This window comes from Antrostomus carolinensis, unplaced genomic scaffold, assembly GCF_000700745.2.
Source record: "Antrostomus carolinensis isolate BGI_N321 unplaced genomic scaffold, ASM70074v2 scaffold25137, whole genome shotgun sequence".
NCBI lineage: Eukaryota > Metazoa > Chordata > Aves > Caprimulgiformes > Caprimulgidae > Antrostomus > Antrostomus carolinensis.
The window spans coordinates 1-13823 of record NW_010326989.1 but is presented as its reverse complement, the minus strand read 5'-3'; the positions used below and the strand labels follow the sequence as shown (position 1 = coordinate 13823).

The following is a 13823-nucleotide window of genomic DNA, read 5'->3' as shown; positions in this document are numbered from 1 at the left end:
ATCTCCTGAGCTCCCTTCCAACCCCACCATTGTGTGACTCTGATTCTGTGATCCACAAGTGTTTCACCTTCTCCCTGTGCACAACTGGATCCTAAGTCTTTCTCTTTCCTTGTTAAAAGCAGACAGAGCCAAGATCAGACACCATACTGATGTCACGGCATCATGGTATTTCTTCTTGCTTTGTTTTCCAAGAAGCAGGAACAAAGACACCACAATCTACTGACAATGCTTGGGTGAGCTGAATGCAACAACAACCCACGTCACATTAAGACACAAGAGAAACTGGCAGTCATCAAGATCAGCGTTATGCGTGGGGTGACCCTGTATGTCTATCCCCTATTTAGTCTTAACAGGAAAGCAAAATGTGCACCAAGTACAAGGATATAGAAATATATTCTCTGTTTTGAAGGTAACCAAGAAATATACATGTCAATGAGTTTAGATCAGATAAACACCCACTCAAAAGACTAAAAGCAATAGGTAGAAAATAAACTTTCACTCTCTCTGCACACACACACACACAGTGTCCTAGTCAGTGTTTATTTATTTTTTTTTCCTTTTTTTTTTTAGTTAGAGCCTCAGTTTTGCTCCACTCTGGCTTTTGATGTGCTTATCACTGAAATTCATAGAGGACAATGCCAACTCACTGACGTTAGAACATTTTGCACTGACACTTCAGAAAGCTTTTTGCCATCTGAGGACAGCAAGAAGCTATTTGTGCACTTTTCAATGAGCTGGGATTTTCAGTGGGGCATCCCCTGCTGTGGGAATTGCTTCTTCCTGTAAAGTTTGTCTTTCCGACCAGAAATTTGTTGGCCTATGAAAAGCTCTAGGAAAGGGTTATTACAAGAGGTTAGACAGTAAAGGAAGGAATCTATGCCTGATATTGCAAATTTAAGTACATGTAAATGTCATCTTGTAGCTTTAGCCATCCTTACCACTTTCTCCTGAAGTCGGGGATGGTGGTGGTGTGGCAGCAGTAACGCTGTGTTTGTCCCAGATGCTCTCCAAAATACCTGGCCAAAGAGATATTTTTCAGAACAGTCTGCTAAAAGACAGACGGATCTAACAAACATAGCGGAGACTTCAAGACAACTTAGGTAGAGCATATCTTTAGTGCTTTGACAAGGAACATTGTGTGTCTGAGCACTTGGTAATTTCTTTGGGCTCACTAAGAGAGGACAATCTCAATCCCTCATCATAAAGAGGCACACATGTAGCTATACAGCTGCTCTGCTACACAAGCTTGTTTCACAGTAAGCTGATCCTAAGGGTAGAGTTGAGTGTTCAAACTGCAGGAGCAGCCACCACGTTGCCCACATATTGCTTCACTGAACCCAGAATACACAAGCTAACACCTCAGAGATGGTGAAGGAGGACATTTGTTTCAACACTGCAAGTGCAGTAACTCATACCTGTGAGGAGCCCAAGCACTGTTTGCACCTGGTCTAGGAGCAGCTTGCGTAGCTCTTCCTTCCGGGCTACGCTAAGATCTTCCCGTGGACATGCCAGTTCTTCTGAAGTAGTTTTTAACATGATCAGTCCCAGAGGAGTGGTCACAGGAGACTGAATTAACTGAGAGGAAAACAAATGAACGCAACATGTGATGATAACATTCTGCAAAGCTACCAGCTGACAAACAGAGGGTTAGCAATGCCCCCAGCAGTTTACAAGTGCTTCAGGACTGAAGGAAGATCAGTTCCCACAGTTCGCAGCGCTGCGTGAAGGAAGAGAACTGCAAATATTCAATTTCCTCAGACCTTGATCTCTGATGTCGCAACAGTTCAAGTACCATGGGAATCCTTGAGAGCTTTCATCATGTCATTGCACACATTCTCTGTCCCAGCATGTTTACCAGTAACAGTTTGTTCCTTCTGTTTACTGCTTTCTGCTGACATCATCACTTCTCAGAATTGCCTCAGCACCGGCGGTTTCACCAGGTAACAGGTGCTGCTGCAGCCAAGCTCAGGTGAGGAGCCTGCTCTATCAGCCAAGCAGTTTCCCATTAAAAAGCCCATCTCTTCCCATACAAAGAGCTGCAGCCAATATTGGGTGGCACTAGAAGACAACTAAGGGATATGACCTCTCCTTTGGAATTCACATTTACCCTAAAAAGAGTAACTTTTACCATGGACAGAATGTGCAGGAATAGGACCAGAGAAAGCAATGATTTCTGCCTTCATTAGCCACATTCAAGTGGGACCAAGTTTTATTTGCAGATGAAATTCAATGCTGCTCTTCTCTGTTGACCTAGAACATCCAACACAATTTATGTGCTACTCCCTCTGGAAGAAAAAGCCTAAAGCCAATCACAATTACTACAAGTAATCCCTGAAGTCATAAATTCTGTAGCACAGGCTGACCTCGGTCCTAATCTCCTTGACCCACCAGAGACACGCTGAGTTAACACTGCTAATGCTACACAGTTTGGTGAAATATGTGGGGGGAAAAAAGCCCATCTAAAAGCTCTTAGTCTAGATTTATGTTGGCTTTCAGAAAGGAAGCACAATGGCACAGGAGCAGACAGCTAAAAAAGAAAATTAAATGAAACACACAACTTATTAATAAATTGCAAAGAGACTTAACATCTCCTCTCAGAATTATTTTCTGACAACACCAGGAAGTTTAGCAATACCATGCACTGGCACTTCAGTAGCATTAAACAAATTTCATACCTCTAAAGTAGCACTTTCTACATAAAATTATTGGGTTTGCATAATGACCATACGATAGTCCAAGTTACTTTTCCTCTCCACCCCTCCAATGGTTCAGTAAAAGTTTTAGAGACTACTTAGAGTACTGGGATACAAGTTAATGCTAAAGAATCAAACAGTTGCTTCCAATTATCTGAGAACAAAGTCTTGAGAGAGGACTCATCTGCAAGTCATTCTGCTCCTGTACTACTCGCCTTTATTTTGAGGTCTTAAAGTTCAGCATTAGTGTTTTTCTTGTACTTTCACTGAAGATTTTTGGAAGATGTCTGCTATAGAAATTAATTTATGGGAACATTTCCCTCTGAAGCTGAGTTCACAAGGAGAAGCTTAAGGAAAAATAGATACCCAAAGTGGGCTCTGCAATTGCTTAAGATAACCTCCAAAGTGCTAGAAAAGCAAGTGGAAGCTCAGAAATTCAATTGCAGATCCAGGTAAAGTGAAAGGCAAAATTGTAAGTGGAGACAGTTGTCTCAGAGTACTTATTGTCAAATTGACAACTCAGGAGAAAATTGCAGCACGTCACATTGCATGATTACAGAAAGTTATCTGCAAAGAGATTATTCCAGTTAGTAACCAGCTCTGTATGCCAAGTTAGCATTTTTTTAATTTTGCAATTAATACTAGATCCATTTGTCTAAAAAAAGAACTTTTTTTTTTTTAATAAGTTTAAATAACTGCCTTGGCTTGTCTGTGGGCATAGCTGCATTCAAATCATATAATGATGTCAGCAGAAAAAGACTGTGCAGCACGTCAGTTTACACTCAGTTTCTTTACGCTAATTATGAACAATTTTAAGAGAACTGGAAACAAAGCACTGGAACCAGGGAGTGGAGCATCTCCCTGCTGAGGAAAGGCTGAGGGAGCTGGGGCTCTTTAGCTTGGAGAAGAGGAGACTGAGGGGTGACCTCATTAATGTTTATAAATATGTAAAGGGTGAATGTCAGGAGGATGGAGCCAGGCTCTTCTCAGTGATGCCCAATGGCAGGACAAGGGGCAATGGGTGTGAGCTGGAACACAGGAGGTTCTGCTTCAACTTGAGAAGAAACTTCTTTCCAGTGAGGGTGCCAGAGCCCTGGGACAGGCTGCCCAGGGAGGGTGTGGAGTCTCCTTCTCTGGAGACATTCAAAACCCGCCTGGACGCCTTCCTGTGTGATCTCATTGAGGTTCCTGCTCTGGCAGGGGGGTTGGACTGGATGATCTTTCCAGGTCCCTTCCAATCCCTAATATTCTGTGATTCTGTAACCAAAAGAGGAGGTGTGCACTGGCCTAGTTAGGCTCCAGCAGTGAGGAGCTGGTAGCCTGGCTCAGGCTTCACTGCAGAGATACTGAATTACAACTAAAATTCAAACTAATAGCACTGTCTCAGTCAGGATCCTCGAACACACACTCCAGTCATCCTGCAAGAACCCTCTTAAACATCTCAACAACATTCCATTTGTGTCTGCACATGATAAGGTGAAAGATTTTAGGGGACCTTGGGCTATTTAGGTGAAAAATCTCCAACAGCCACATTCAGAAACTTCACTTTTAAGAATCATCCAGTGACGCATCCATAGTTTTACTGATTTTTTTTTTCTTTAAAGAATAACCCCCAACCCCTACATTTTCAAGAACTACTCCTAAACATTTAAAATTCAAAGTGCAGTTGATGCATTGTTCCTTCATCAAAAAACGTTAACACTAGAAAGAAATGTGAATATAGAAAGCTGTAGGAAGCTAAATTAAAAAGGAAGTTAAGAAGCAGCTTTGTTTTTCATGTGACTATTTAATCTTCATCAAGGGAAGTCACTACTCAATGAAAAAAAGTAATGACTCTTTGTGAATGAAACCAAGTTTTCTCTTTAGAAGCTTCTTACCTGCAAGATGTTAGTGAAAAAGTCATGGTAGAACATTGGCCAGTCTTGCCGGCCAATATCCACGATGACTTTGCAGAGCTTGTTCCTGATGAAGTAAGGCAGAGTTTTATGGTGAGCCAGGAGGAGCTTGGGCAGGCAGCTGCGGATCTCCATTTTGTCTTGGGATGGGACCCCAAGCCACATCTTATTGATTAGGTTCTGGAAGAGAAACAGACCTCCCAAATGAGCTTGTCTTAGACATGCTTCACTGAAATTAAACAGCGGACACATAATGCAGGGACAGAGCACCAGGCAGAGCTGCTGCATTTTACGCCGCGGGATTGCCAGTGCCTGCCACAACGCACAGCAGGGAAAAGGCTACAGCTTCCACATCTATCCAGACCTCCACTGACCAAGCCTGGTCAGTTAAAAAATGAAGCACCTACATTAGATACAGCTCAGCCTCCTCTGCTGCACGGGCAGAGCTGTAGATAAGGAAAGAAGCTGGTATCAGCAGGTTAAGCAGATGTTTCTCTGTTGTTAGAGCTCTGACACAGGCTCGCTGGGCAAAGAGCTGAAATTTAAGATGCTTTAACGGCTCAGCAGTCCAGTACCAACCCTGACATCTTTAACAACATGGAGAGGTGAGTCTGTGCAAACTAAGCCAGGCAGAACAAGAGCAGCTTAACAGAGGGCAAACTCTGCACCACTAACTAACCTGGAATAAGCTTTGCTACCTAATGGGTCACTTGGGCAACTGAAGAGAGTGACGGCTCAAGGTGCCAAACAAAACTCACTGAGCTTGTCTCTCACAAACCACACAGTGCACCGGCGTGATCTCTACCAAGAGCCCCAAAACCCACCCCCAACACAAGCATATCACATTTGCAGAAGCCCTCCACCACTACAGTTTCACAAAAGATGAGTTTCAATGCCCCAGACATTGCTACTCTTTGATCACACCATCATTTCTATTAACTGACAAGTGCCAGCAACCAGCATGCTACCATTTAACTGGTTTTGGGTCAAGCAGAACTAGTTGGCATGCATCTAAAGTATTTCCACCATCTTTTAACCCTGGACACCTAGATTTCCCACTTTGAAGGGCGAAGCATAGCCTTCTATGAAGCAGAAAAAGAAGAAGAGGGGAAGCAAGTTTGGCTGTAGATCTCTCTGATGCCAGCCGGGTCTCCTGAAGCTGCGCGGGAAGGTCGCCGTCAGAGCGGCTGCCTCACAGTGATGAGGCACCACTCGAACAGAAAGCTCTCAGTCCACTTAAAACTGGACAAAATCCATAAGAAGCCAAAATTGCAAATTGCTTTCCTGCCACGCTACGATCCCATTTAGGAGCTCTGGAGCTCTGGAGCTCAGGATAACTTACTGAGGTGGCCTGCTGCTGGGGCACCGTCTGTAGCTGTCTGAGGGCGTACAGCTTGGAGAACCCAAAAGCAGGAGATGCTGCAAAGTGGTTTGTTGCAGAAAATGGAACATTATTGATGGTCGAAGCAGATCCAACTTCCAGTACAGACGTACTGTGCAGAGGCACCAGTTCACAGGGTAGAGGTACAGAGGTGTATTTATACATGAAGTGCCTTAAAGAGGTTGCTTTTTGGGTGTTGGTTTTTTGGGTGTTTTTTTTTGTTTGTTTGTTTTTTTGGTTTTTGTTTTGTTTTTTACAGAGAAGACCCAGAAGTATTGTTCAAAACCAGCGATGACCCAAATCAAATGAGAGTCCCTTGATGCAAGTCCAGAAGGAAAATTTCAGAAGCCCCAGTAAAACTGGAGGACGCTTTAGCTTTAATATCCATTCTTCAGCGCCCACCCAGTTTTGTCCCACTCATTTGACACAGAGTGGCAGCTTTTTCCACCTGTGAAATGTTTTTGGGAAGACGTTCTCTTTTCCAAAAGCAAGAAGTGAAAAGGGTTCATCTGGAAAGGGGCCATGAGGATTTTTATTCCAGATCCACTGTTAACTGCCCAGATGTTCTAGAAAATACAACATTCTCGGGAAGTTTTGGGAATGATCCCTGTGTTTACACACACACTTTTCCTGACACCCAGTACTCACAGGCAGTTCAGACTGATGAAGGTGCAGACTACAGCTGTGAGGACTAGTCAAACACACAGCACTACAGTAGTTAACTTTGGAAACTCAAGCTCCTCGATTGAGAGATGCTAATCTCCCAGCTGAGCTGTGGACTCCTGTCCCTGACTTTACACTTGGACAATGATTTCTTTGTTCTGCTTCATTCTGGGCACAAGTATTTTTTTTTCTGTACTACTTTTTTCTGTCTCCTTCCAGAGAAGCAGAAGGCTCAGTGATCAAACATGTTTTTCTTTTTCATTAAAATTGGTTGAATCATTACAGGCTGCTGCTGTGTGAGCTCCATCCCCGGAGGAGTGTACAACTCCCATACCATTTCCATCATGATTAACCCTTTTTGAGAGGAAAGGTGGCCTCATGGCTAAGGGTAATCCAGATTCAGTTTGCAGATCAACTTCAGGTTCCCTGTGCAACCCCAGATAAATAAAGTGAGCATTTTTAAGTCAAGAAATGAACTACAACAACATGGACACAACACTGATCAAAACAACACAACGTCTAAGAAGAGAGTTGACTGCTCTATCTAAAAAAGATATATAAAAATATCTTTTATATATATTTAAGTAGCACCTCTCCTATGAAGACAGGCTGAAAGAGTTGGGGCTGTTCAGCCTGGAGAAGAGAAGGCTCCAGGGAGATCTTATAGTGGCCTCCCAGTACCTGAAGGGGCTACAAGAAAGCTGGGGAAGGGCTTTTCATAAGGGCAGTTAATGACAAAACAAGGGGAAATGGGTTTAAGCTGAAAGAGGGGAGGTTTAGATGAGATATTAGGAAGAAGTTCTTCACTCTGAGGGTGGTCAGACACTGGAACAGGTTGCCCAAGGAAGTTGTGGCTGCTCCTCCCTGGAAGTGTTGAAGGCCAGGCTGGATGAGGCTTTGAGCAACCTGGTCTAGTGGAAGGTGTCCCTGCTGATGGCAGGGGGGTTGGGAGTGGATGAGCTTTAAGGTCCCTTCCAACCCAAACCAGTCTGGGATTCTATATATATCTCCTGCAAAGGATATAAACCCCCTTGATTTAGGAGCAGAGCTCAGACTGCCAACCCAGCCAAAGGCAAAATGCAGAACTCAAACGGAGCCAGGGTGAGGTGTGACGTTGACCAAACCCCAGAACATCGTTAGGGAAAAACATTGCACTGGTCACTGAGAAATCAGAGCTGTTCACAGAATATTTTTGCTTCTTCCAGTAGATCCACAAATCAATATTTAGGCTTTTAACCATAACTTCTTCTATAGATGTGGTCTTCTAAAAGCGACCTTACCTCTATAACGAGCACATAAGCTTGTGGGACGTAGTTCAACGAGCATCAACCACAACCATCAGATGTCAGAAAAATAAAAGCAACTTTGTCCTCCCTCTTAGCATTAACGTTTGCAGTAGCTAGTAGCAGGTAATCATGCACATATTTCTGACCATAAAAGAGTATAAAAGCAATAACAGTCTTAAAAGCATTGTGCAGAAAACACAAGCAGCATCTGAAACTCTAGGTAATTTGTACAGAGAGATGCCAGGAAATTAATTCTTCAATTTGTGTATAAAGATTCATATTCTCCTACTCTCAGCCTGCCATTAAGCAACCTCTCTAGGAGAGAGCAATAAAAGCATCATCCTTTATCACTGTACTTACTAGGACTGCCATTTTAGACAAACATTTTCAAATAAAATCGATTGCCATATCTGCACCAAATGGAAAATGCACTAAGCAGGCAGGAGTACACATCTTACCTCAAACACAGTCAAACTGTACATCATCACATAGTCGTTTCTTGTACTTGACAAGAAATAGAGGCAGAATCTCCAGGCTCCTATCTGCTGGGCAAAGTTATTTAAAAGCTCCTCTGAAAAAAAATGAAGTATTAAAAAATTACATTAAAATTCTTAAGCTGTAAACAAATCCGTAACAATGTGTACTGATAGGATAATAAAACACTGAGCATGGAAGAAACCCCATGTTCAGGGAATGACTCAAACAACCTGGAGGAGGGAAAAAAAATATAAATATATATATATATATTAAAAAAATCACACTCCAAAGTATTAAAAGCAATCTAACAATAGGCTTTAATGAAAACAAAATAGATATGTCATTTTATAATATAGTTTTGACATAAATACTCTGCTGGACTAATAGCTGAATATTAAAACAAATGACACAGAAATTACATTACAAGTATTATCATTTTATCCATAAAAGCCAAATGTTGGGATACCAGGTCACTGTGAAAGACTAGGAGCACTTCAGATCACACACAGCATTATAAAACACCCTTGTTTTAACGCAATTGCTCGAAGAGCCATTGACATTGTTGTAGGTCAACATATCAAAAACCTCTCTGAACACTGAGGTACAGGATTTGGTCAGCTCACATCAAGTGACTACGTACCAAATGTGGCAAAGGGAAAAGCTGCAAGGGCTGTTTTACAGGAGAATCAAATTTAAGCCTTAATCACCTGGCTTCTTTCCTGCAGCTTAAGTAGGAAAAATGGGGAATTCCAAAGGCTTTTGCCTTTTCCACAGCAGGAGATCTCCACAATAGAAAAAACCCCCCCAAAACCCCCCCCAAACTTGCCTAGTTGCTTATTCTTTATTTTTACCAGATTTCTGGGAGAAGTTTTTCATGCTGATCATACTTTTGGCATGGAAGCTAGAGACAGCAGAAGTTTGAGACTAAAAGCAAACAGCCTATTTACAGCCCCTAACTACAGATGTAAGAAGCTCATCTAGAGCACCTGTAGGATCTCTGCTGGTTTTCAGGAGGATATTTAATCCCACCAGCAAAATGAAACCTCACAGTTTATTCCCACTTGCCATTTCACATTAACTAGGCCAGTTTTCTGCTTTCCCTTCTGAATGCTGAACAGATCTGAAGTCCATGCTCCATCTCTAGGCAGAAGGCAGTGGTTTTCCAGGATGTGAAGTCCAGTAGTGTAGAGGCAGGAAAAAAAAGGTAATGTCCTTCTCCTACCCTCACCAACTTACTATCCTTGATAAAAACTACATTGCCACAGCACTAGACAGCTACTGACATATTAATTAACCTGCCATTAACCCAAACTACATAAGCCTTCACTTCAACTTCTCACATAAAGAGGAAAGGCCAAGATGCCAGCTTGGTATCTGATAGAGCATTTTCATCTGCTGTGTTTACGTCACAAAGTCACCTCTGCTGAGGTCTGTAGGCAGCAGAAAACAAAGGGGACTGTCCTTCTGAACTCACCTATCTCGCGTTTCCGCTCATTCGTTGTGCAATTGTGGAAAAACTCCGTCATGAGACTCTCCAAAGCCCGGAGCGAGGCCTCTTCAGATGCCTGGGAACAACATTTAAAGGAGAGAGTTAAAATTAACTTCCAGTCTGGCTTGCACTCAGGAGGTCAGTATCATTCGTGTCACAGATGCACCCAAAAACCAACAAGAGCACCAAATCCAGGTGGAGGGCAAAATAATCTGGAATTTAAACTGCTCATTGGTGTCAAGTAGCAACAAGATGTGTCCACTGCAAGTGAAAGCTCTGGACATGAAGGACCATTTGCTCAGCTGCATTTACTAATGAAAATATAACAAGTTTCCTCTTTTTCTGGAGGCATTTAGTAATTTTAAGTCAGCTCATCCTTGTCAGATAATTCTCACAAAGACAGCAAGTTCAAGTGAAGATGCTTTCAGATGTTTAGAGACATTGGATACAGCAATAGCATGGCGAGCATGGACTTTGAGAAGACTCCTGACACCTATTCCTCTCTTTGCCTCGGTGCCACACTGCACCACGCTGCCACCTGCAACACCAAAGATGCTCAGGAAGGAGAAGCTTGAAAGATTAAAGAATTTCCAGCACTTTGCAAAGCAATATACAAGTATTCAACAATTTGATTCGAGAAGAGCATCCCCTCATCTGCAAATTTAGCTTTTATTAGTGGAATAATAGCTCAGTGTTTATAAGTCCTAAAAGAAATCATCAGAATTGGTACACAGCCATTGCAAAGTCACTGTAATTTTGCAGCTCTCTGGAGTTGGGATGACGTTATCCTAGTGACAGCCCACCACTGAGCTCAGCCTCTCTGGCTACACCACGCTTACCTTATGGTCTAAAGCCTGATAATGGACAGCCTGAGAAACAGCACTGCTCCAGTTCAGACCATGCCATTAGTCACTCCTCTAATGTTTTCGACGCATGCTATCAATAATAAATGCATCAAGATTCAAGCCCTGACCTTCCTCTGCACAGAAACAAAGTAAGCCATTAAAGAAAACAAAGTTCTGCCTCAAAAAATATAACCAGAAACAAATCCCATGACTGGCAGTCTTCTGCAGAGAGATGAGCACGTGAGACAACTTGCAGAAACACTACGGGCTTCTGCTAGTTCCCATTTCCACACAGAGCAGCTTCTCCAATGACCACCACAGGGCCAAGCAGCAGGAGACCCTCCTCAAACAGCCTGAGGCTGAATTAACCCCTCAGGAGATCTGACAACTCAACACAACAGCATGGGAACCCAAATTCAGCTCTGTTCTCCACACAACTGGACACGGATGCTGTGCAGGACACTGCGTTTCCAATTGCTTAGCACAGGGACACTGAATTTCACCCCACCTTTCCTCTCCCTTCTCCCCTCCCTTTTTTTTTTTCTTTTTAAAGACCTCCTCTAGAAAGCAAAGACTATTTTAGCAAGAAACACAGTTAGTAGGAAATTGGCTTAAAATGACCTACAATCAAATCAAAGCTGCTTTGCTAGCTTAAGCAAGATCAAGCACCCATTATCACTTCTTTAATCCATTTATACGTGGTCTCTGCATCGTAAACTTCTCCAAGCCGGCCCTTCAGCCACCCAACCATCTCCTCCTCCTGCCAGTCACCAATTCCCAGATAACAGCAACACTGTGGACAAGAACTTTAAAAAAAAATAAAAAATGGATTAAGCAGAGTCCTCAATGACATGAGGATGCGGCCACACTGCCATTTCTCTGCGTTTCTTTCTAGGACATTGCACATTGTTGTAAGTTCCTCTGTAGCCTACTTGCTCCCACCTACATCCAGAGGTAGACATCCAACACTTTAGCAAATCCCTGCCATTATTTCTCTGCTGCTCAACATGGAACATGTCTCACCAGTAATTTCTGATGCCAAACCCCCAAAGAAGAGTTTCCAAATGCTAGGCAGATCAATTTGATGCAAATTCCTCTGTAAATCCCACCCCTCCACCAGCCAAGACCAACATCACCTCAATTCATGGAGAAGCGTTAGCTCTTCACACAGGAATCACAGAATCCCAGACTGGTTTGGGTTGGAAGGGACCTTAAAGCTCATCCAGTTCCAACCCCCCTGCCAGCAGCAGGGACACCTTCCACTAGACCAGGTTGCTCAAAGCCTCATCCAGCCTGGCCTTCAACACTTCCAGGGAGGGGGCATCCACTCAATCGTTTTTTGATAGTTAATTCAACCCTTTAGGAAGAACAGTTAAGTCATTTTTTTTTCCCCCCCTAAGATTCAAGATTTATTTTCAACTTTTGGAAATAAATTGCAGAGTTCTCATTAATTTTGAGCATCTGACACGTCCTTCACTGACTTCAAACTGCCTTGGGCACTGAGGTTTTGAAGATGACAGAACCTACTCCTAGGAACACAATCTTTTATATAAAAACACCACCAGCACAATATTTAAGGGGTCAAAACCAAAAAAAATAATAAAAAAACCACAGAGAACAACACAAGCATTATATAAAAAGCCCAGGTTGGTCAAAATCCAAGGCCATCCTGGGCAGAAAGAAACAGTGTGACCTCCACGATTGTTTTCTTCTCCTATTTGACTTCTCCTGGTTGTTCCACAGGTTTGGCCAAAGGAAGATGGAGTAGCACAAATCATCTGAAGTAATCAAAACACAGCCCACCGTGGGCTCTGCGAACAGGAGAGCCTCCCAGGTCTTCTCCTGGGTGCTACCTGATGGCCACGCCAAGTTCACTCTGTTGAAATGGTAGAGCACAGGGTTCTGCATTTGCTAATGCCTTTTGGGTACTCCTCAAGTTAACCATTCCTGCAGCACGTGGTCATCACCCACCTTTCCAGCAAAGGCTCCAAATAATGAGGTCACTCAGAATAAAAAGGACACATGCTGTTGGAATGCTGCAGAGGAAATTTACTGTACCTATATGGAGAGACCCCACAAAGGAGATTATCTAGTGAGGCCACAAGAAGAGCAGAGCTGTTTGTAGGACCGGTGGCTGTACCTGTCTGTAACATCTCCAGCTGCACCTCAGTATTATCACTCACTTTAATATGCAGTTCACTTTTTCCTAGGGCTTGGTGTTTACTCTGCACTGAAGGAAAGAACGGGAAAGTATCACCAGGGGCTGGGAAGGAAATTGCTGATGAATCCTGATACTGAGCAGCAACACTTGGCCATGACTGACTGCTTCAGTCCCGCACCGTCAGGACAAGGTCAAACCCCAGGGGCAGTCAGAACCAGCAGCACCCAGTTCAGTTTCTGTCTGGTCTGAAATTCAGTCATTTAGGTCATACATAAATTTCATTTTTTAAGGTTTCCAAGGAAAGTCATGAAGTCTGGACTATTGTCAGCAGCACTGAGTAGAGAGTTCCTGGGCAAGAGCTGGCAGTTTGCCTGGCCTTCAGGAGGCATTACTAAATATTCAACTATTAAAATAGAAATACTGCCCACCCACTTTCACAAGCTGTAAAATCTGGCCACTCTCAACCCATGGTGCCTTCCAGGGTACTCAGGGCTGGATGAAACCACAAGGAAATACCCTTTGCTCTCTTCGGTCAATCATTTGAGAAAAACACACTTAATTAATAGAAACTTGGACTGGTTTGGGTTGAAGGGACCTTTCAAGGTCTCTAGTCCAACCCTCTGCAGTGAGCAGGGACATCCTCAACCAGATCAGGTTGCTCAGAGCCCTGTCCAACCTGACCTTGAATGTTTCCAGTGATGGGGCTTCTACCACCTCTCTGGGCAACCTGGGCCAGGGTTTCACCACCCTCAGTATAAAAAATTTCTTCCTTACATCTTGTCTAAATCTACCCTAATTTAGTTTAAAACCATCACCCCTCATCCTATTGCTGCAGGTCCTGCTAAAAAGTCTGTCCCCATCTTTCTTACAGGCCCCTTTAAACACTGAAACGCCACAGTGATGACTCCCTGGAGCCTTCTCTTCTCCAGGCTG

At 43.2% G+C, this 13823-nt stretch overlaps 1 protein-coding gene across 1 annotated transcript; it reads right to left on the bottom strand.

The window, feature by feature from the left end:
* Positions 1-938: 938 nt before the first annotated feature.
* On the bottom strand, positions 939-10422 carry LOC104527930 (exportin-6-like; the record flags this gene model as incomplete). Its single annotated transcript, XM_010171779.1, has 6 exons — positions 939-1016; positions 1416-1575; positions 4571-4768; positions 8377-8489; positions 9870-9960; positions 10280-10422. Coding segments are annotated over 6 exons (783 nt in total), but the record flags the coding sequence as incomplete, so codon positions are not given.
* Between the last annotated feature and the right edge of the window lie 3401 nt (positions 10423-13823).